This window comes from Oncorhynchus nerka, linkage group LG2, assembly GCF_034236695.1.
Source record: "Oncorhynchus nerka isolate Pitt River linkage group LG2, Oner_Uvic_2.0, whole genome shotgun sequence".
In the NCBI taxonomy this organism is placed as follows: domain Eukaryota; kingdom Metazoa; phylum Chordata; class Actinopteri; order Salmoniformes; family Salmonidae; genus Oncorhynchus; species Oncorhynchus nerka.
In genome coordinates, this window is record NC_088397.1 from 34,250,194 (window position 1) to 34,273,566 (window position 23,373).

General features: G+C 40.5%; 1 protein-coding gene across 1 annotated transcript; it reads left to right on the forward strand.

Annotated features, from left to right (window-relative positions):
- Positions 1-18,450, forward strand: plekha3 (pleckstrin homology domain containing, family A (phosphoinositide binding specific) member 3). The gene is made up of 8 exons (XM_029668790.2): positions 1-353; positions 3,418-3,534; positions 3,784-3,939; positions 6,815-6,960; positions 10,437-10,610; positions 14,504-14,547; positions 14,774-14,889; positions 17,209-18,450. Exons 1-8 carry the CDS (start codon positions 314-316, stop codon positions 17,340-17,342), a joined length of 927 nt encoding a protein of 308 aa, XP_029524650.1. The 5' UTR covers positions 1-313; the 3' UTR covers positions 17,343-18,450.
- Positions 18,451-23,373: the final 4,923 nt, after the last annotated feature.

The window sequence follows — 23,373 nt, forward strand, 5'->3', positions numbered from 1 at the left end:
GTTATTTTTGTTTACAAATATAGCTAGCTAGCTACCTAAGAAGCAATCCGCTGGCAATTGTTTATTCAACGCCAGTTCAATTACAACAAGATAACAACATGAACGGAATTCACACTGTGTTGTTGGCTGACGCATAGTCATTCACATGGCACTATATACTTTGAGGTTAACATACATATTTAGTTTGGTTTTAGCTAGCTAGCATCATGAAGTTGACAAGCTAAATTGCTTACTAGCTTTGGTACGATATCAGTATTAACTAGTGACGAGATTTTTGGGGACGTGGATCGTGTGGTATTTCTGCAAGTTCATTATGGAAGGAGTTCTCTATAAGTGGACAAATTATATGACAGGTAACGTTATGCATTTAATGTGTTTGGTCCATAGTTTAGCTAGCTAGCTTGACTATCTCGTTAGCATAGCTGTCACATTGACATAAAATGTAGCTAAGCTAACGTTAGCTTAGATACATAACCTACTCCTGCTTGTCTGCCCTTCACAGCCCTTGCTGTGTCATTTGATATATGTGTAAGGTAACTAACTTATAAGATGCTTACTAACTTACAACCTACACTTATGTAAGTTAGCTAACTCTGCACTAACCGACTAAACTCAACGATTTACGATGGAGCTGTGCTTGTGGGCGGACTGGAGCTGTCACATACCATTACCCATGTCGTGTGTAATTGCGGGCTGTTCTTTGGGTGCTGAAATCAGTCGTTTTTTTATGTGACGTTGATGTTCCAGTCTGCCCACACTAGTCAATTGTGTATGATTGCGACCTGCAATTCGGGGCGTTCCTGCGTGTGAGCGGTAACCCCCCCCAGAACGCCATCTTCATGCTTCTGTGACACTTTTGATATTCTGGATTTCCCCTGATTGTCTATGCGATTAAAATGTTGTCAAAAGGGAAATACAAGTGTCCTAGATATCTCCGGCCTGCTGTGTATCGGAGTCCTCCTAGCTGGGTCATTCCTACATTACAGTACCTTTTGGACCTCATAACTTTAGAATACAAAACAAATATTTATATTTTTATTCAGAAAAAGCACATATTTGACTTTCAGAAAAACATATTGGTCAAACTAAGGCACTTGATCTATTTTAGGTGCATAATCCCATACTTATTGCATAATAATAACAGGGTGGAACCTAGCCTAAAGACCCTAGACAGAAATTAGCGTTTGGATCAGGAAAGTTTCCTTTCACGACCTCTGAGACAGAATGCTGAATAAAATACTTCACCGGTTGTCCGTGTGGTTGGTCCTTTTGCAGATAGGAATGTGAGACAAAATATTCACAGAGTAGTGTTATCAACCAGACATTAAGTAGGCCTATGCTGGTATGTTTATCGTTTGTATTTTTGGTTTTTATTTTCAATACTGATGCAATTCGTATGTGACAAACACTTACATATGGCCGAGCCTAACCGAACAGGCAAACACTTCCAGCTGATTGTGAGGAAATGTGCTTCGGTCTACTACATTCGGTTATGTTCGGCTATTTTTTACATGTTGAGCATCACGTGCAATGCGTCAACAGATTAAAAACACAAGCGACAGAACCCACCGGAGTTACAAAAAGTGGGGTAAACAACACTTTCCTGTGGATACCCCATCTCCACCTCCTACCGCCAAAACCTAACAGGGTGGAAATGTGTAGCCTTAATTAGCCGTAACTCTGTGGGTGATTGAGATTAAACTAGCATAATGGTAAACATTTGAACAGGTTTTGAACTTCTATATGAAATGTATTTTAACATTTAGAAAATGTGTTAAATCTTCTCTAATTTAGCCTAATAGGGTGGAAATGCATGTGAGACAGACAAGTGTCATGAAACATGGGAAAATAAATAAAACCGAGTGTTTTATATTTATTTAGCTTCGCACCATTGTTTTCCCACCAAACAACATGAACATAGAAATAGGTGTTATGGATATGACATTGTCATTGAAAGCAAGTCTAAAGATGTGCTATGCAGAAATCGCTCTGTCATTTTCTGGTTGCTAAAATTTTAACTGATTCTAAATCAGTTCATGTGACAAAATAAGCAAGATTGTTATAAAGAATCATTGTACCATCTAAACTGTTGTGAAATATATTTTCCACAACCAAAAATATTGTATTTTCAGCTGTTTGAAGCTGGTGTACAAAACCGAGGCTAAAACTAAATTTAAGAATGGGAAGAATAGAAATAGTGCACATAGACTTGCTTTCTATGACAATTACATCTCTATAACAAATTTCTATGTGAATTTGGTCAGGTCACCCAAACAGTTACATATTACAGAGAATTACAACAAACTAACAAGGTGGAAAGTGATAAAGGACACAGAACATTTTAAATGCAATAAAAATAAATAGAATCATGAAAAAAACATTTGAGAGATTTGATTAACTAGGACTATAAAATAATGAACACATTTTTTTTTTTTGGGGGGGGGGGGTTTATGGCTTATATTTCTATTAGAAATTGATGAATAACACCTGGGTACATGGCAAAAACACCCAAATCCACAGAAAAAATATTCAAAATGCATAAAATGCCCTTTCAATAGCCATATTTTGGTGTTTTTAAGGTAAAGGACACCTGATCTCATATTTAAAGTTTTTTGGATTCACATTTTAAACTAAATAAGAACTGATATTTCCTGGCGACAGAACAGGCACCTCAATGTAGGAATGACCCAGTTAACTAGCTAGCACATAGTGTATTTAGCTCCCTCTTGCCAAACACCTGGCCTCACCATCGTTAACAGAACTGCCGAAAAGCAGTGCCTGACAGGCAGGGGCGAGGGATACTGTCTACCGGTGTGCTAGCTAGCTACCTATCCCGCCTGCTGCTTGCTGTGTACCGGAGTCCTAGCTTGCACCTATTATCCTAAATGCCTGCCGAAGAACTGCCCTTGTTAACAGAACTGCAGGACATTGCACGACAGGCGGGAGTGAAGGACACTGTTTACCATAGCTAGCGACCATTGTCGCCCCGTCTTTTCTTCTGTGGAGTTTATCGTCAGTTGGCATCCATCGTTATAGTGCATTATTGCCACCTACTGTACTGGAGCGCCCCCACCTCCCACTTGTGTACTGGAATTGTAGCTTAAAATGGACCAATATAAGTATAATGAGGGATTCCTGCTTATGCAAGAATGCCCACGTGCAATTCTGTCCCAAATTGCAGGTCGCAATTGCCCCCTTCACACACTAGTCACCGCTCAACTCCATCGTAAATTGTGGAGTTGAGTTTAGGCTACCTGGAAGAGAGTGTTTCACTAGGTGTTCTTGGTAATACTGGTTGGTTGTGTTGATATCTAGCTAGCTTGATTCATCAATTGTCTGCACAGGAAGAACCAACCTGTAAAAACAGAAGTTGTCAGTGCAAGAATAACTAACCTAGCTTATCTGAAATGATTACAGGGTGGCAGCCACGCTGGTTTGTTTTAGACGATGGAATAATTTCCTACTATGATTCTCAAGATGATGTCTGCAAAGGGAGCAAAGGAAGTATTAAGATGTCCGTCTGTGAAATCAAAGGTATGATTTGTTTCTGAAAGGCCTATATTGTGCCACTCACCCTATGAATTTGATAGTGGTTACATTTCTCAACTCCCATCCCTCAGCTGTTTTCCCAAACATTGGCAGGGTTTCTGCTTCATTGTTGTTTTAAATCCCAGATTGACAGTTAAACCCCTCTAATCTCAGTACAGGAAGTATTTGCTATTGAAATCTCAATTTATGGTTGATTCTTGTGCTGAAGGGTTGTGTTGACATATTTTTCATTAGTTCACCCCACCGACAATAACAGACTGGAACTGATCATACCAGGAGAGCAGCATTTTTACGTCAAAGCTGTCAATGCTGCCGAACGACAGAAGTGGCTTGTGGCACTTGGAAGTTCCAAAGCTGGCCTTGCTGACACGAGGGCCAATAAAGAAAAAGGTACTGACCCAGCAGTGTTTTCTTTGTTCGTCATTAATCTCCCTTGTGCTTGTCTCCCTCTCACATTGACCCTCATGCGTTGTCATTCAGTGTCCTAATTGAACATTTACTGTATAGGCCTATTCTTTAGGATGTTTTCACATATTGTCCTCTTTAAAATAACCAATCGCAGTCCTCTTTAAAGTGAACTTTGGTGTAAAAAAGAAAAGGAAAAAGCTAAATAACTCTGTTCTCTTTGTATTCACACTGCCCTTGCCTTTGATTGAGGACTCAACTCCAGTTCATCTATTTTATGGTCCGAGTCCTCTTTGCATTCCATTCCTATGTTAAGAAAGGAACCAGGATATTTTTCAAACATTCACTCGATGCATTTTGGGTTTTTACAAAGTGCAGGACAAGCAATTCCATCAGATCGGGTTATCGGATAGTGTGATATACATACTTACAGCTACGAGGGACGCAAAAAGACAATACAGACTCGAACATTAAATCAAATCAAATCAAATGTATTTATATAGCCCTTCGTACATCAGCTGATATCTCAAAGTGCTGTACAGAAACCCAGCCTAAAACCCCAAACAGCAAGCAATGCAGGTGTAGAAGCACGGTGGCTAGGAAAAACTCCCTAGAAAGGCCAAAACCTAGGAAGAAACCTAGAGAGGAACCAGGCTATGTGGGGTGGCCAGTCCTCTTCTGGCTGTGCCGGGTGGAGATTATAACAGAACATGGCCAAGATGTTCAAATGTTCATAAATGACCAGCATGGTCGAATAATAACAAGGCAGAACAGTTGAAACTGGAGCAGCAGCACAGTCAGGTGGAAGTTGAAACTGGAGCAGCAGCATGGCCAGGTGGACTGGGGACAGCAAGGAGTCATCATGTCAGGTAGTCCTGGGGCATGGTCCTAGGGCTCAGGTCAGTTGAAACTGGAACAGCAGCATGGCCATGAACATGAATTCATTTTCAACAACTCAGACTCGCGACGCATTAGACTCACAGGCGACTGCAGCAAATCCAGCTGTGCAGTGCCCACTAAAGCCTCCCTCCCAGATGAGCTGAACACATTCTCTGCTCGCTTCGAGACCGCAATCCAGGAAGACTCTCGCTGCTCCGGGCGACCAGGTGCTTTCGCAATCCAAGGCTGACGTGAAGAAAATTCTCAAAATAGTGAATACTCACAAAGCTGTCAGCGCAGATGGTATCTCTGGTCCTGTTCTCTGAGTGTGTGCTGACCCGCAGGCGGGCATCTTGTCTGACATCTTTAACCTGTCCCAGACTATAGTCCCCTCCTGCTACCAGGCTTTTATTATACTGCTCAGATTATACACTGCCCCACCCCTTCCACAATACACGTGTAAATATTTGACTATAAATTGTCCCTTCCTGTATTATACCTATGCTAAAATGTTTATTCTATTCTACTGAGCTATTTACTTTATTTGATTATTTCTTATTGTTGCATTGTCGAGAAGGAACCTGCAAGTAAGCATTTCGTTGGACGATATATATCATGTGTATTCTGTAAATATAACTAATAAAACTTCAAACTAACATTTTGGAAGCTAATAGATTGCATTTAGTTAAAAGATGAGACAATTCTAATCAGAACATATTAGCATGTAAATATTATTGGTAACAGAATAATTAGCAGAAGAATACTGCAGATTAAGTAATGCTGTAATGGCGAAGGTGCATAAAGATGGAGGAATTCACATATGACGTCTTTGTTTGGGCACTATTCACAGACTTTTTAATCTATGACGTGATACGGTTCATTCAATGTACCTATAAATCAGCACAATCTACTTTTTCATTTTTTTTCTAATTGCCGCCGTCTTTGAACTTGAATTGGGATCATTCATGTACAGTGCCTTCAGAAAGTATTCACACCCCTTGACTTTTTACATGTTTTGTTGTGTTACATCCTTAATTTGTAGGCTATAAAAATAGATAAAGAGAGCCGCACACTCAAGCTCCCAGGGTAAACCTGAATTTCTCTCTCGCTGGCCTACAAACAATACCCAATAATGTCTAAGTGGAATTATGTTTTTCTGAAATGTTTACAAATTAATTAAAAATGAAATGTCTTGAGTCAATAAGTACTCAACCCCTTTGGCATGGCAAGCCTAAATAAGTTCAGCAGTAAAATAATTGCTTAAATTAATTTCACTTTCAGCAGAACAATAACCTAAAACACATGGCCAAATCTACATTGGAGTATATCACATATTGCAAACAAATAACATATTATCGTGCCAGTACAAATCTCTACACATATTTGGGAATTTCTCTCCATCCTTGAAAATCGCTAATCAATATCCAATAACGGCACACGTTTTTCCCACAAACTTTCACATCATCATCTCTGTTTTGTGGCACCAATGTGAGGGGCAGGGGAAACAGTGTTGCAGTAGTCTGTGTGGTGCGGGAATAATGACAAGCGAACCTGGGGAGCTTTATGTTCACAATGCCCTTAAAAAGGGAACCGAACTAAAAACACCCTTAGATGAGTGATCATGTGTTACCTTTGCATGGATGCCAGTCTGTTTATGCTCTCTTGCTAACTACTCCTTATGGAATTGTGACAGAAATTAAGTTGGAAATAGCAGTGTTTCCCCTTCAAGCATATCGTAATCGTGGCCGCAATGGTAAAAAAACACATGGAGATGTATAGATGTATGCCCAAGAAAGACCCCATCTCCCCTGAAGGGAGACCCCCTCACCGCTAACTCTGACACTGCTGCTGGAAAAAAATCCTAGGGGAAAACTGAAGAGCACCAACAGATCTAGGACCACTGACCAGGCTAGAGTTACAGTACCTTACCTTAAAGGTCCTCTCACTAACATAACAGTGTTCTGTTTTTTTTTATTGGAAGAAATAACAGAGACGACAGAATCTCTGAAAACAAAGATGTCCGAGCTGCGTCTCTACTGTGACTTGCTAATGCAGCAGGTCCACACGATACAGGAGTCTGTGGGCCAGGAGGACCAGGAAAGAGACCACTCCAATTCCAGCTCGGAGGTAACTATACCTGCAAGGTTTTAGCTAGGTTGTGTCCCAAATGGCACCCTTTTTCCTACATACTGCACTTCATTTGCCCGGAGACCTATGGGCCCCGGTCAAAAGTAGTGCACTGTATGGAATATGGTGCCATATGCAGCCAAAGTGTTGGCTGTCAGGAATCGCCAGCGTGGCGGCAGGTAGCCTAGTGGTTAGAGTATTGGGCCAGTAACTGAACGGTTGTTAGATCGAATCCCTGAGCTGACGAGGTAAAAAAATCTGTCTTTCTGCCCCTGAACAAGGCAGTTAACCCACCGTTCCCCAGGCGCCGAAGACGTGGATGTTGATTATGGCAGCCCCCCCCGCACCTCTCTGATTCAGAGGGGTTGGGTTAAATGTGAAAGACACATCTCAGTTGAATGCATTCAGTTATACAGTGAAGGAAAAAAGTATTTGATCCCCTGCTGATTTTGTACGTTTGCCCACTAACAAAGAAAGGATCAGTCTATAACTTTAATGGTAGGTTTATTTGAACAGTGAGAGACAGAATAACAACAAAAAAATCCAGAAAAACGCATGTCAAAAATGTTATAAATTGATTTGCATTTTAATGAGGGAAATAAGTATTTGACCCCTATGCAAAACATGACTTAGTCCTTGTTGGCAAAACCCTTGTTGGCAATCACAGAGGTCAGACGTTTCTTGTAGTTGGCCACCAGGTTTGCACACATCTCAGGAGGGATTTTGTCACACTCCTCTTTGCAGATCTTCTCCCAAGTCATTAAGGTTTCAAGGCTGACGTTTGGCAACTCGAACCTTCAGCTCCCTCCACAGATTTTCTATGGGATTAAGTTCTGGAGACTAAGGTCCTGGAGTGGCCTAGCCAATGTGCTTCTTCTTGAGCCACTCTTTTGTTGCCTTGGGCGTGTGTTTTGAGTCATTGTCATGCTGGAATACCCATCCACGACTCATTTTCAATGCCCTGGCTGAGGGAAGGAGATTCTCACCCAACGGTACATGGCCCCGTCCATCGTCCCTTTGATGTGGTGAAGTTGTCCTGTCCCCTTAGCAGAAAAACACCCACAAAGCATAATGTTTCCACCTCCATGTTTGACGGTGGAGATGGTGTTCTTGGGGTCATAGGCAGCATTCCTCCTCCAAACACAACGAGTTGAGTTGATGCCAAAGAGCTCCATTTTGGTCTCATCTGACCACAACACTTTCACCCAACCCAGTTGTCCTCGGAGTCATTCAGATGTTCATTGGCTAACTTCAGATGGGCATGTATATGTGCTTTCTTGAGCAGGGGGACCTTGCGGGCGCTGCAGGATTTCAGTCCTTCACGGCGTATTGTTTTCTTGGTGACTATGGTCCCAGCTGCCTTGAGATCATTGACAAGGTCCTCCCGTGTAGTTCTGGGCTGATTCCTCACCGTTCTCATGATCATTGCAACTCCACGAGGTGAGATCTTGCATGGAGCCCCAGGCCGAGGGAAATTGACAGTTCTTTTGTGTTTCTTCCATTTGCGAATAATCGCACCAACTGTTGTCTCCTTCTCACCAAGCTGCTTGGCGATGGTCTTGTAGCCCATTCCAGCCTTGTGTAGGTCTACAATCTTGTCCCTGACATCCTTGGAGAGCTCTTTGGTCTTGGCCATGGTGGAGAGTTTGGAATCTGATTGATTGATTGCTTCTATGGACAGCTGTTTTTTATACAGGTAACAGGCTGCGATTAGGAGCACTCCCTTTAAAGAGTGTGCTCCTAATCTCAGCTCGTTACCTGTATAAAAGACACCTGGGAGCCAGAAATCTGGGGTCAAATACTCATTTTCCTCATTAAAATGCAAATCAATTTATAACATTTTTGACATGTTTAAAAAAAATGTTATTCTGTCTCTCACTGTTCAAATACACCTACCATTAAAATTATAGACCGATCATTTCTTTGTCAGTGGGCAAACGTACAAAATCAGCAGGAGATCAAATACATCCCCCCCCTGTACAACTGACTAGGTATCCACCTTTCCCCATTTGCTCTTTTGCTCTTCATCTACGCCAAATGAAGTTGTGGTAGTGACACTGTACTAGAGATCAGAGCGACAGGCCAAGATCTGGACGGTTGCCGGTGTGAATCCCTGGGCTGGCAAGAAAATATTTGGTGCAAGCTGGTACTGCAGTTTTGCCCTTGAGCAAGGCACTCATCGTGTGTGTTTGGTGTGGTGTGTCTGGAAACCCAGGGTTGGGAATTAAAAACAGTCAACAAAAGTATATATTTGTTTTGATGAGTACATAAATTAAGTTAATTATGTTAAACCAGAGCTCCAGACTAACATTTCCCCTTGGTGGCACTGGAGCCAGTAACTTTTTCAGTTGGTGGCACTAGCAGCAATTTGGTCGCACCACAACATTTTTGCGGGGTCACGCAATAGAAAGTAATTTAGATGTACAATGCTAGTGTAATGGACTGTTATAGTATTCAATAAATACGTTGTTACATATAACATGTCCAAGCAGGAATGCGTAATTCAATATATTTTTGATATGTAACATAATCCAGCAATTGTCATGAATTTGGGGTTGATAATTATTATTGTTATGTTTTAATGGGACTCCAGAAAAAAAAATAGGACTCCAGAATTCAATTGGTACTAATTCACCACCTAAGGAAGTGAACACTTCAAACACATTAGCTAGGTTGCTGACAAAAAATATAACACCTACTGCTAGTGTTGCCATGTATTAATCTAACAGTATATTAAATGTTGCCAACGAGGCCTAGTGCACTTGTGATGGCCGATATGCAGTTCGCGTGCTCTGTATTTCAAAGCCATATCAGACATCTTGATTGTAAAACTGTGTGCTTTGAGCTAAATATTGAGAGTTGAGAAATAAAAAGTATACCTACAGGAAGCCGAGTTCCTCCTCTCTTTCTTGCATGGACAAAGTTGTTTTACCCCCGCTATTGCATTTTGTTATGTTATACAATCATAATGCATTTTTTGGGGTGCACGGGGGGGGGGAAGAGGGTGTGAGAGACTCACTCATTGCATCAGCCGGCCCTGTCAAAACAGGCACAGTGGCAGGGCAGACAATTTCATGACAGGAACCATGAGGATAATGCACTTTACTGTTGTACAAAAGCATGGGTTTATCCACCCAAAACATCTTGAAGTTTTGATTGAGGTGACCAGCTAAAATGTGCAACTCTCACCGGTATGTCCAATTTTAAAAATGTAACCTTCACAACCAAGTCAAAGGGTCGTGAAATGTGGCTAAATGGTTGTAGTTTGGAGCATTGTAAACTCTTCAAGCCCTTTTTAGTAACAAATTGTGTTGCCAATTTAAGGAGTAGTTTCTTCACACCAGCTAAGAAAGCCTGAGGCACATGTAGTAATATATTAGGCTTAATATTGTGTATATTTATGAATTGTATTTTCGTCAGTGCCCCATCTCCAGTTGACTGATTTGCCTCTCCTTGTCTTTTCTTTGTTGCTCCAGACTCTGAATGAGGCGTCCTCTTTACTGAGTGCCACGTGTAACACCTTCATCAAAACACTGGAAGAATGTATGAAGATGGCCAACTCCAAGTTCAAGACAGACATGGTGCTGTTGAACCCTCCAGATGACATGATGATGTCCCCTGTTTCTCCGTCCCCAATACAGATGGCCCGGGTAGGATGGTATTCAATGTACTGTCTAGCTCCGGAGTGAAGTTTCCCCTAGGTACAGATCTTGGATCAGATTCCCCTCCCCAATCCAATTGGTGGGGCAAATGCAAAACTTCACCCATGATCAATGTCTAGGGGCAACTTCACCATACTCTGTACAGCTTCATCACAGGGGTGTTCATTAGGGCATGCAACAGACAACGTTTTAAAACATATTGCAAAATGAGCATTTCGTATCGGAAAATTACAGGTTGTCACTCCGTTTCAATCCGTTTTCTCCCATTTGGTGCCTAATGAACACTACCCAGATGTCTTATCTCATTTTGTCTCTTATCTCTTCTTATCTGCTGCATCCTTGCTTGACTTGATCCAAAGCACAGCTATACAGTCCCCTATGTATGCTAAACAAGAATATAAACTCAACATGCAACAATTTCAAATATTTGCATTTCATATTCCCCATGTTAGGAATAACTTTACCCGCCGAATGACACCTCTATAACCTTCCACCCAGTGGACAAGGGAGGTGTTTTTACTGTACAAGAATATCCTGTCTATAAAACTGAATTACTATAAGTTCTATAAGAGACTCACTACTAACTCGACAAAACAATGTTTGGCTGTAATCTAACACACTCACCAAGAGCATGCGCAATGGTGATATCACCAAAAGAGAACACAGATTATTGTGTAAAAACAGCTCTGCACTGGTAATCTGCACTCCCTAAAATACTGTTTAATTACAATACCTTCAGAAAGTATTTACACCCCTTGACTTTTTCAACATTTTGTTGTGTTACAAAGTGGGATTAAAATGGAAACGGTCTACACAAAATACTTTGTAAAGTCAAAGTGGAAGAAATTATAACATTTGTAATAAATGATTCACAATTGAAACACAAATATCTTGATTAGATAAGTATTCAACCTCCTGAGTTAATACATGTTAGAATCACCTTTGGGAGCAATTACAGATGTGAGTCTTTTTGGGTAAGTCTCTAAGAGCTTTCCTCACCTGGATTGTGCAATATTTGCTCGTTATTCTTTTCTAAATTCTTCAAATGCTGTCAAATTGGTTGTTGATCATTGCTAGACAACCATTTTGAGGTCTTGCCAATAGATTTTCAAGCAGATTTAAGTCAATACTGTAACTCGGCCACTCATGAACATGGTTAACAACTCCAGTGTAGATTTGGCCTTGTGTTTTAGGTTATAGTCCTGCTGAAAATTGAATTAATCTCCCAGTGTCTAGTGGAAAGCAGACTGAACCAGGTTTTCCTCTAGGATTTTGCCTGTGCTTAGCTCCATTCTGTTTCTTTTTATCCTGAAAAACTCCCCAGTCCTTAATGATTACAAGCATACCCATAACATGATGCAGCCACCACTATGCTTGCACATATGGAGAGTGGTACTCAGTAATGTGTTGTATTGGATTTGCCCCAAACATAACACTTTGTAATCAGGAAAAAATTGAATTACTTTGCCATATTTTTTGCATTATTACTTTAGTGCCTTGTTGCAAACAGGATGCATGTTTTTGGAATATTTTTATTCTGTCCAGGCTTCCTTTTCACTCTGTCAATTAGGTTAGTATTGTGGAGTAACTACAATGTTGTTGATTGATCCTCAGTTTTCTCCTATCACAGCCATTAAACTCTGTAACTGTCTTAAAGTCACCATTGGCTTCGTGCTGAAATCCCTGACAACTAAGTTAGGAAGGACGCCTGTATGTTTGTAGTGACTGTGTGTGTTGATGCACCATCCAAAGTGTAATTAATAACTTCACCATGCTCAAAGGGATATTCAATGTCTGTTTAATTTTTTTTTTTTTTATCCATCTACCAATAGGTGCACTTCTTTGCGAGGCATAGGAAAACCTCCCTGGTCTTTGTGGTTGAAACTGTGTTTGAAATTCACTGCTCGACTGTGGGACAATTATCTGTATGTGTGAGGTACATAGATGAGGTAGTCATTCAAAAATCAAGTGGATCCCTGCAATGCAAGGATTTATTTAGCAACACTCCATCCATCACACATGGTTCTCCCTCTCAAGTGCTCCTTCTCAAGGATGCGTTCAAATCAATATATATTTTTTGCCTTTCCATCAAGTTAATAGGTTATTGTCATCAGTGCTATTGAAAGCTATCAGATAGCTTCCTTTATGTTTCAGTAAACCATTAGCCAACACTTTAAATATTAAATTAAATGTCAAGAAAGTTTACTATCACTTCATTTTATTTCAGTGATTTAAATCCATTTTTTCCTGTTATTATAAACTGTGGGCTAGAACAATTAAATTAAAGGCCTATCACAAACCTGTTTTTGTAGGTGATTCTGGTAGGCTGATAAAAGCATGTTGTTCGCAGCATAAACCAGCCTATTATCTCGGAAATTCCTGAATTTGTTGGTGATGGATACTTTACTTTAGGCTACTGTTAAAGAACTCACAGGCTATTTCTCTGCCAGAGCGCGTAAGATAACTAGTCCTACCGGTAAATGCAGTCTAAAGCAATTTCCTTATCACGTTACCTCCCTACATTGATTCTATTGTTTACGTGTAGTGTCGCACACATTTAAATTCAACATTTTAATTCTAGCTCACAGTCAAGGACGGCTGTGTACTCCCTCCAGCAGTGGTGAAGTGTAGGCCTACGACGATGCAGCCTTTTGACACCGTCCTGCTGAACTCCGTGCCGGTCCCTATTTAAATTGCATCCACACACGGTGGCGGCTTTATCAATGCATTTTTTTTCTCCATTTGAGGCTTTTCAAATATATTACTTTCTCTTGTCTATATTCTCACTACTATTCCTTTATGTAATTAAGCTTTTACATGTGTATTTTTCTGTCTTTTTATAATAATTAGAATATATTTGTCGAGCACATTTCCCACACTCATTGCACATGTGAAGCTTGTTGCTGCGCGCAAATCAATTGACTGGCAGTTTGAGATGATTATTTATGAAAAGAAGCTCATAGTGGCCTTTTATTTACTATTTATTTCTGATATTTTAGCTTAATTAAATTGATTTATGTTATGGTGTTTCTATTCCAAGAAAAACATTTGACAGTAGCCTATGTATTGCCTACCTAAAACATGTTAATACATTTGAAGTCCTTCAAAATTGAAATTACATTTCATACAGTTAGAAAGTAGAATATAAACTAGATATAGACTATGGTGGGTGGAGTAGGCTAAATGATTACAACCGAATAGGCCTAATTGAAATAGTGATAAAGGAAACAAAATGCTTGGCGGGGCATGCCCCGAGCTTGTGGCTGAGCAGTACCAGAGTGACATTGGAGTGGGAGAGAAGGCCGACAACATTTTTTAAATCTGCTCAAATTACGCTCTGCGGCTTACTTACATGCTCTGGCATTCAAAAGCAGCCCTGCACGATCAAATAACTGTCAATTAATAATCATATCAATGGATGGAATGGCTGCAACAACCATTACATGGTCTGACAAGCTACATAACAAATGAGGTCTAATTAGACAAAATAACAATTGTCATTCAAACAAGATAAGTGGTTGAAACTACTTATACTAATTTGTTTCTAAATAGGTACTATCGTTGAGATAATTGTTCGAAAAAGATACTAAAAGTCGTTTGAACAAGATACTAAGTCGTTCTAGTGAGAATTCCAAGAGTGTACATTTTATTTAATTTTTTGCCTCTGGCTTCTGTAGACTTGAACAGAGACTGTGTTTTAGTTTCCTATGCTACTTACTTTTTATACACCCGTTTTGGAATATACCACAATTACGGATGTTCGCTTTTATGCTGCTGTGAATAGGCTCAATATAGGAATCATATTTTGTCATTTTAAAGTCCTTGATATTCAGTGATAGGCACAAGTACTAACGGTGTCCATTTCCTTTTTTCATTTGCAGATGAAGCGGTCCATAAGTTACCCGGGCACGTACAACTTCGACAGGTATTATTGCGTACAGAAAACATTCCACTGGTTCTACTACAAAGGTCCTTGTCATTACCAGTGTGCTTCTAGGTGTAGAGTGAATTTGCCCTTAGACGCTGATCTTGGGACAGTTTTATATTTCCCCCACTAATGGTTAGGGTTGGGGAAGCTGATCCTAGATCTGTATCTAGGGGGAAATTCACCCTGGAGCTGTGTTTCTAAGTGAAGCCGTTGTCATTTCCAGGTCTGGTCTTCCGCCAAAGGAGGGTGTGTTATCAGGTCAAAGGTCAACCCAGAGGAGGATACGGACTTGTTCGGACACAGAGGCTCACAGTGACAGCTGTGTTTATGAGATGGACCGTAAGAGATATTTGAACTAACAAACACATACACGCACACTGCTCCCCTCAAACATTACAGTAATTACCAAATTATGTCACTTCTCAGACTCTACGTTTGTGAATTCACATACAAGACATCTTCCATGTGTTTTCATTTTATTTATTCATATTCCTACCCTGCCTTTCTAAGGTCCTCGAAAGCCAAGTTAACAAACAGATCACCGATCATTTCGAATCCCACCGTACCTTCTCTGCTAAGCAATCTGGTTTCCGAGCTGGTCATTGGTGCACCTCAGCCTCGCTCAAGGTCCTAAACGATATCATATCCGCCATCGATAAGAGACAATACTGTGCAGCTGTATTCATCGACCTGGCCAAGGCATTCGACTCTGTCAATCACCACATTCTTATCGGCAGACTCAACAGCCTTGGTTTCTCAAATGACTGCCTCGCCTAGTTCACCAACTACTTCTCAGATAGAGTTCAACATGTCAAATCAGAGGACCTGTTGTCCGGACCTCTGGTATCAAATCAAATGTATTTATATAGCCCCCCTTACATAAGCTGATATATCAAAGTGCTGTACAGAAACCCAGCCTAAAACTCCAAACAGCAAGCAATGCAGTTGTAGAAGCATGGTGTGGTAGTCTCTTCTCGGGCTGACCCATTTTTCTGTATATATCAATGATGTCGCTCTTGCTGCAGGTGATTCCTTGATCCCACCTCTACGCTTTACGACACCATTCTGTATAATTCTGACCCTTCTTTGGACACTGTGTTAACTAACCTCCAAACGAGCTTCAATGCCATCCAACTCTCCTTCCGTGGCCTCCAACTGCTCCTAAATGCAAGTAAAACTAAATGCATGCACTTCAACCGATCGCTGCCCGCACCTACCCGCCCGTCCAGCATTACTACTTTGAACGGTTCTGACTTAGAATATGTGTCTGGTTAGACTGTAAACTCTCCTTCCAGACTCACATTAAGCATCTCCAATCCAAAATTAAATCTAGAATCGGCTTCCTATTTCGCAACCAAGCATACCCTCGTAAAACTGACTATCCTGCCGATCCTTGACTTCGGCAATGTCATGGGGCGGCAGGGTAGCCTAGTGGTTAGAGCGTTGGACTAGGAACCGGAAAGTTGCAAGTTCAAATCCCGAGCTGACAAGGTACAAATCTGTCGTTCTGCCCCTGAACAGGTAGTTAACCCACTGTTCCTAGGCCGTCATTGAAAATAAGAATTTGTTCTTAACTGACTTGCCTAGTTAAATAAAGGTAAATAAAAATGTATAAAATAGCCTCCAACACTCTACTCAGGAAATTGGATGCAGTCTATCACAGTGCCATCCCTTTTGTCACCAAAGCCCCATATATTACCCACCACTGCTACCTGTATGCTATTGTTGGCTGGCCCTCGGTTCATATTTGTCGCCAGACCCACTGGCTCCAGGTCATCAACAAGTCTTTGCTAGGTAAAGCCCCGCCTTATCTCAGCTCACTGGTCACCATACAGCACCCACCAGTAGCAAGCGTTCCAGCAGATATATTTCACTGGTCACCCCCAAAGCCAATTCCTCTTTTGGCCGCCTTTCCTTCCAGTTCTCTGCTGCCAATGACTGGAATGAATTGCAAAAATCACTGAAGATGGAGACTCTTATCTCCCTCACGAACTTTAAGCACCAGCTGTCAGAGCAGCTCACAGATCACTGCACCTGTACATAGCCCATCTGTAAATAGCCCATCCAACTACCGCATCCCCATACTGTTATTTATTTTTGCTCCTTTGCACCCCAGTATCTGTTCTTGCGCATTCATCTTCTGCACATCTATCACTTCAGTGTTTAATTGCTAAATTGTAATTATTTTGCCACTATGGCCTATTTATTGCCTTACCTCCCTTATCTTACCTAATTTGCACACACTGTATATAGACTTTTTTTTCTATTGTGTTATTGACTGTATGTTTGTTTATTCCATGTGTAACTCTGTGTTGTTTGTGTCGCACTGCTTTGCTTTATCTTGGCCAGGTCGCAGTTGTAAATGAGAACTTGTTCTCAACTAGCCTACCTGGTTAAGTAAAGGTGAAATAAATAAAAAGTGTATTTTTTTAGCATTTTGTTATGTTAGTTCAGTATTTTTCTTGCACACATACATTCCCTTTTTCTAAGTTGTTAGTCGGGGCTGGTGTGTAGTAGGGGAGGGCACAACGTACCTAAACACTTTGGGTTCTAATTGGACAAGTTCATGTATGACGAGGCACCTCCATTTCAAAATACTTTCTCCTGTATTCTCCTGCTGAAAATGAGCCTGGTCTCCATTTTGTCTCATCCATACAGGCACTGCTGTGCTGTGTCTCAATGCCAGTGTGAACGGGGACTCCTCCCACAGTATCCCCGAGGAGTGTGGTGCCATCAGTCCTACCAGTCCCCGAGCTATGTCAGACACTCCAGATACTGACCTGTCCATCTGACCTGTCCTGTCACTCACCAAATACATTGCAGTATCTTCAGATAAAGAGACGTTAGAAGTGTTTTGTGAATCCAGGTCCTGGAGTTGAGATTGGTCGTCTGCTGTCAAGTGACTGGTCCGTCTGGTCAGTAGGCCTGTGCAAACTTCTAGGCATAGTACTGTCTATCTTTTCTGAATAATGACTTGGCTAAAGCGTGAATAGCTGAATGTATCAGGTACTTCAGTTACTCTACTGAAGTTAGACTGATCTGAGGCTACTGTAATGTGAGGTGTTACTAAGGTTGTGTTCATTAGGGCACGCAATGGAAAAACTTTTTAAAACTAAAAAAGAAAATTAGTGTTTCTTATTGAACAACTCTAGGTGTCCTTCCCTGTCATTTTCTTCCCTTCAGTGCCTAATGAACACTCCCCAGCTTTTATTGCTCACATACTGCAATGCAGTCACTGCTTGGCAATGCGTTAATGGTATTTTCAAAAAGTATTGTATTTTTTCCTGTGGAAGCATTGCTTTGCACTTTAAGAATTATGGATCAAAACAAAGTCCTTTTTGAATGTTTGTACTATTCCAGGAAGTTTTATGTTATTATTGCAGAATAAAATGTTTGATATGCAACATTACTGTTCATTCACTATGGAGTGAAAAATTGTCCTTGAAACACAGAGGTGGGACATATTAGCCTTTAACCAAAACCCTTAAATGTTAGGGTTGCTAACTGTGCCAAGGACCAATTCAGAATGTGTGGATGTGGGTACATTTTCATCAATGGGCTGAGTTCACATGCATCTCCTGGTACCCCGGATGGGCAGAGTTTTGTCTATTTTAGACCATTCCATTGGTCCTAAAGTGAAATCTCCACCCTCCCAAGTCACTGGGAGATGCAAAACAAACTTGCCCAATATTTCAAATTTGGCATGCCCCCAGTGTTCACCATATTGCTATGTGACAGACACTTTTTATTGTTATTTTTTAAAGTTATGTTTGCCATTCATTACATCCACCAAAAAAGAGTAATGCCTTAACAGAGATTCTGGGCATGGAAGGAGTTATGTGACTGTATGATGTTGATGTTTGAAATGTGAAGATGTGTCTTATAAATGGAGTGAAATCACTTGTTTGCACTTCCCACAATTATTTAGCACTATGAAAATGTCCTTTGGAAATATGTTGCAATGAGAAGCAGGGCTCATCTTCATAGTGCCTCAGTGTAGAAGTGCTGATCTAGGATCAGTTTAGCATTTTAGACCATAATGAATCAAATTATATGGGTAGGAGTTTGCCGATTCTAGATCAATACTACTAGTTGGTGTATCTGACAGAAACCTGTCATGTCAGTTGTGTCTCTCTATTCTGAAAGGCTGTCACAAATAGCCTAACCCCTTTTCATCTTAAGAATAAGATGAATTATGCAATGCATTCATTATCTGTGAAAGAATTTCAGATGCCAGTCAGTTTTAAGCTTCTCGGAGAGAACTGACAATGAAGTGACACAGCCACATATCTATGCCAGCAGGGGGTGCTGCTGACATATTGTTGACCCATTTCAAGCACCTGACCTCCAGGGTTGCACGCACCTGCCACTGTGAAGGAGACCAATTTACTAAATGTCACACAATGAGAATCTCAATTGCCTTTTCTTGTGTCCTTCGGCCTCCTTTTGGGGTTTGAAAGATCAGAAGGGAGGTCCCTCCTTTCTGATCTCATCCAATGGTTTTTAAGGAGACAACGAGAGGATGCAAGGAATCAAGGAAATGCAATTGAAATTCTCCCTATGTCAGTGTAGTGACTGTAAGGCTCCCACACTGAGGATGACCTCTGTGGCCCGTTCTTCCATGAACAATAATATGGTGCATGTTGCATCTCCAATTTTTTGCTTTTTACTCAAAAAAATGTTGGTTGCTTTTTTACTTCTTTTTACTCAAAAAAGCTCTATCATAAAAACCTTCCTGCTGACATGCTACATTTTTGGGACCATATCAACAGCGGACTTATATGATTTTTTTGGGGAAAGTGATCATTTTAAGAGTCAAAGCAAGCAGGTCAAAGCATCACTGACATGGAACTAGGTCTACGTGTTAATGTAATGAATGATAGCTTAGGAATTGTACAGTAGTTTGTTCACACTGCAACAACATGTGGTATGAATACTTTCTGAAAGCACTGTTGTGTGACTGTCAGTGACCGACAAAACAAGAAAAACTGCTGCTGCACAACCATATTTTGAACTTACAGCTTCTGTCGCTTATGCCTAAAAGCAGTTCTAAAATGTAAAAAAACATTTCTCACAGCATTTCAATTCAAGATGTCAGTTTATTTAGAAGTAGTGTAAATTCAACTAGGCCTAGTTTGTAATCTCCAAATACTCTCCTCACTTTTCAGGAATCCATAGGAATAGTCTCTTGTGACAGACAATGCATTTCCTTGGATCTGAGGTTACCACAGGATGCAACTCAGTCTCTAGTAACAGTAGCATACTGCTCAAGTCTCCAATGGTAACAACCCGGCTACAGCTTCATCTCTTGGTTCCGAATTCAAAGTCACTCACCGTGCAGGAACTGCTGACCGGTGCAAGGCAAAATTCCTCTGGGAGTCCATCCTGTGTGTCGACCCCAGAAACCCCTCTGATGATCCTGAGGGAGGTTGACTGTCCAGGCTCATCTCAGAAGGTTGTGTCGGATCCCGAGCTGAACCGCATGTCTTGCAGCGTCCCGGCCTGGCCCAGAGTGCTGTGCATCATGTGCAGGCCAGATCCTATGACAGTAAGGTGTCTGTGTTCCTTTTCTGCCCTCCTGACAGCGGAGTGGTTGAAGGATAGTCCTCCTGTCAATCACGAGGTGAGCCAGCTCAAGAGGTCTGAACTGTCTCTTGATTGCAGCATCATAGCAAACAGTCAGTCAACCATGTGTTTTTATTCACCTTTATATTTGAGTTACACCTATGTTAACGTCTGTCATGAGAGACTAGTCTTTAGGACACATAGTTGACAACAGTTGATTTTATTTCTAAGAAATGTGAGTCAAACACCCACAAAGGCCAATTAAGTGAACTGAACATTCTGTTACTCTCAAAATGTAGTGCAGAGGGAAAAAAAGTGATTGCTGTCAATTCGATTCATTTCCTTGTTGATTTTCCATTAGATTTTATTACCAACAGATCCTTATTGTTTTACCGTCACTTACTGGAACTTCTTTCCTTCAAAGAAAGTTTTTGTCTTTGGCATCATTAAAGTGAAGACTTATTTTATCAAATCAATTCTCTGTAATTATTATTACATGATTAAACTAATCATGTAAATGTAATTAACTAGGAAGTCGGGGCACCAAGGAATATCTTCAGATTACAAAGTTATAATTTTCCTAAAATAACTCTTCAGATATTTTAATATCTGATTAATTAGCCTTCTAATTAATGAATTATTCTTTAACTCACGTTAGTCACATTCCAAATGTCGTAAATTGTTGGTTATCTGCACGAACCCAACCTTTACTATGAATCATCCATACACCAATTGTCTTAATCATTTATTTACCAACTAAATAATCACAGAAACGCATAAACAAACAACAGTTATGGTTACAAGGAAATGATAGGTGAGGTTCCCTAGTGGGCTAGCTGATATGACGGCTCGGTGGACAAAGGGAAGTGGGTGTGGACTGAGAACAGGCCGGAAAGACAAAAAGGAATCACTACACAGTTGATAATTATATGAATTGAAATGCTAATCCTTTGCACATGAACGCTCACTCATTTGGGAATAATTGCAATCAATATATATTTACGCCCAGTGTGTCGTCGTGATTTCTGTTGGAATCCGGTCCGTCTGTTGGAGTCAGTTCATCATCGTCGCTCTCTCTGCTTCCCTGAAGATCAAAGTATTTCCTGGTTAGAATGGTTACTTCAGAGTACCATTTAGAAATGTTCTCATAGAATAGGTGTTTTGGTGGTTGTCTATCTTCGCATCCCAGGTTGACATTTTTCTAGCTGCAGGCTAGTAATTATTATCTAAGATTTGTTCTTTTTCTGTAGGAATCGATAGTCTCATGGTTTAACCATTTCCAGCCGTGTAGCCAATGCTCCATGTGGTATGGTTAGGAATTCAACAACCATTACAACCTTATCTTATACTGTTTTTGTGGTCTGAAGAGGATTTCCTCAGGAGGTGGTTTTATTTGTAACAGTAGAAAAGGACTGTTCCATGACGCCAGATCATGTCTGTGCTCATGGGGGAGGGCCAATGACTTAGTTCAACTTTAAAGGAAACCTTATATAATTTCACAAATAGTTTAATCTTTACTCATTCATTTTATACAAGAATTAGATGCAAACCCCATAATTGAGACATTTACATATTCAGAGATATAGTTATGTGTGTTTCCTGTCCTCTCTGAGGTCACCAAATGAAACACACTCGTCCCTTAAGTGTCCACGAACCATTCCCACCTTCTCACAAGTGGACCTTTTGTATCAAATTCCCATTTTGGGAATTTAGGAGATCGCCATGTTGAAATCCTTTGTTCTCTCTATGTGGCTCTCTTTCTGCATTCCCAAAGGAAGAGAGTCTCCTCCAGAAATGCACGACCTGAGATAACAGAACCTGGGTGTAGGAGATAGAGAGGGGGATGCCACGATCTATACCCAGAAAGGGCCACATCATGACAAAAGGCTGGTCATTTTTGTGGTGATAAATGCTCTATTTGCATTCTAAATCAGATCTTCCACCTGTAGTTAGTACAGAAAGATGGTCAAATTAAAAGTGAAATCAAACTTTAAAGTACATTTAAAATCATTTATAATTGCAGTGCATTTAAAATTGCAGCACACTTTACAGTAAAATAGTCAAATGAAAAGAAGTAAAAGCAAACAAGAAGCATTAAATGGGAATAATAAAAGATCATAAAACACAAGGGATGTCCAAAACATTTTTTTAAATTCAATGCGCTTTTGTTATATCACATATAACAGTAGAGGGCGCCATACTATCATGAAAACAAGTTCAGGGCCCAGTTCCAAAATCATTCTCGTTTGCAGTTGAGATGTGGTGTAATTCTGGTGTGACAAGATCATTTGAACTGTAGAAAAGTCTGTTGTCATTGTACTATCATATACACCTCACCTCACTGCTTACTGTCACTGTGGAGCAATTGAGTGTAGAGAATGTGAAATGGAAATGGTTTGACTGGACTATGTTCAGGAAAAATGAGCCTGCAAAGCTTTTCACTTTGAATTGCATGGTACTGATTGGCTGTAAATTGCTCCAAATCAGGAGCCATCATCGAACAAATGTGGAACACAGAGTGATGTCATTAAATGCATGAATTCACAAAATGATCAGCCACACATTCATCTGAGAGCTGTAATAAACTGTCATAGATCTTTCAACTTTTTTTTTAACCTTTATTTAACTGCGCAAGTCAGTTAAAAACCGATTCTTATTTTCAATGATGGCTTAGGAACAGTGGGTTAACTGCCTTGTTCAGGGGCAGAACAACATATTTGTACCCTGTCAGCTCAGGAATTTGATCTTGCAACCTTTCGGGTACTAGTCCAACACTCTAACCACTAGGCTTCCTGCCACCCCGAAGTGATTTATCAGCTAGTTTACACTGGCAACAAGTCATGTGCTTCTTTTTAGGCTTTTAGAATAAAGGTCTATAGGCCCTATCCAGAAACAACTCCTTGCTCGCCACACCGGTGTGAAGCTAGCCACAATAAGGATTAGCTACAATGGTGGAATTTGAGAATCGCCTCCAAAATAAAAGTGCCCAATTGAAAATGATTCAAACTAATTAAAAATAATGGAATCATATTTGGACTAGATAATGCTAAGGTTGGAATGTTGTTATATATATTAAACAGATGACAATAGTTAATTTAAAACAACAAAAAAATAACATGTGGATTTAGAATTGCATTGGGGGCGTACTTATATGCACAGTACAGCCTAAGCTATGGATTGTGCACCCATGAAGTTGGTATCAGCCTACTCAGTGACACTCACAGCACCATTGTACAGAAATTAGGCAAGGCACAGTGA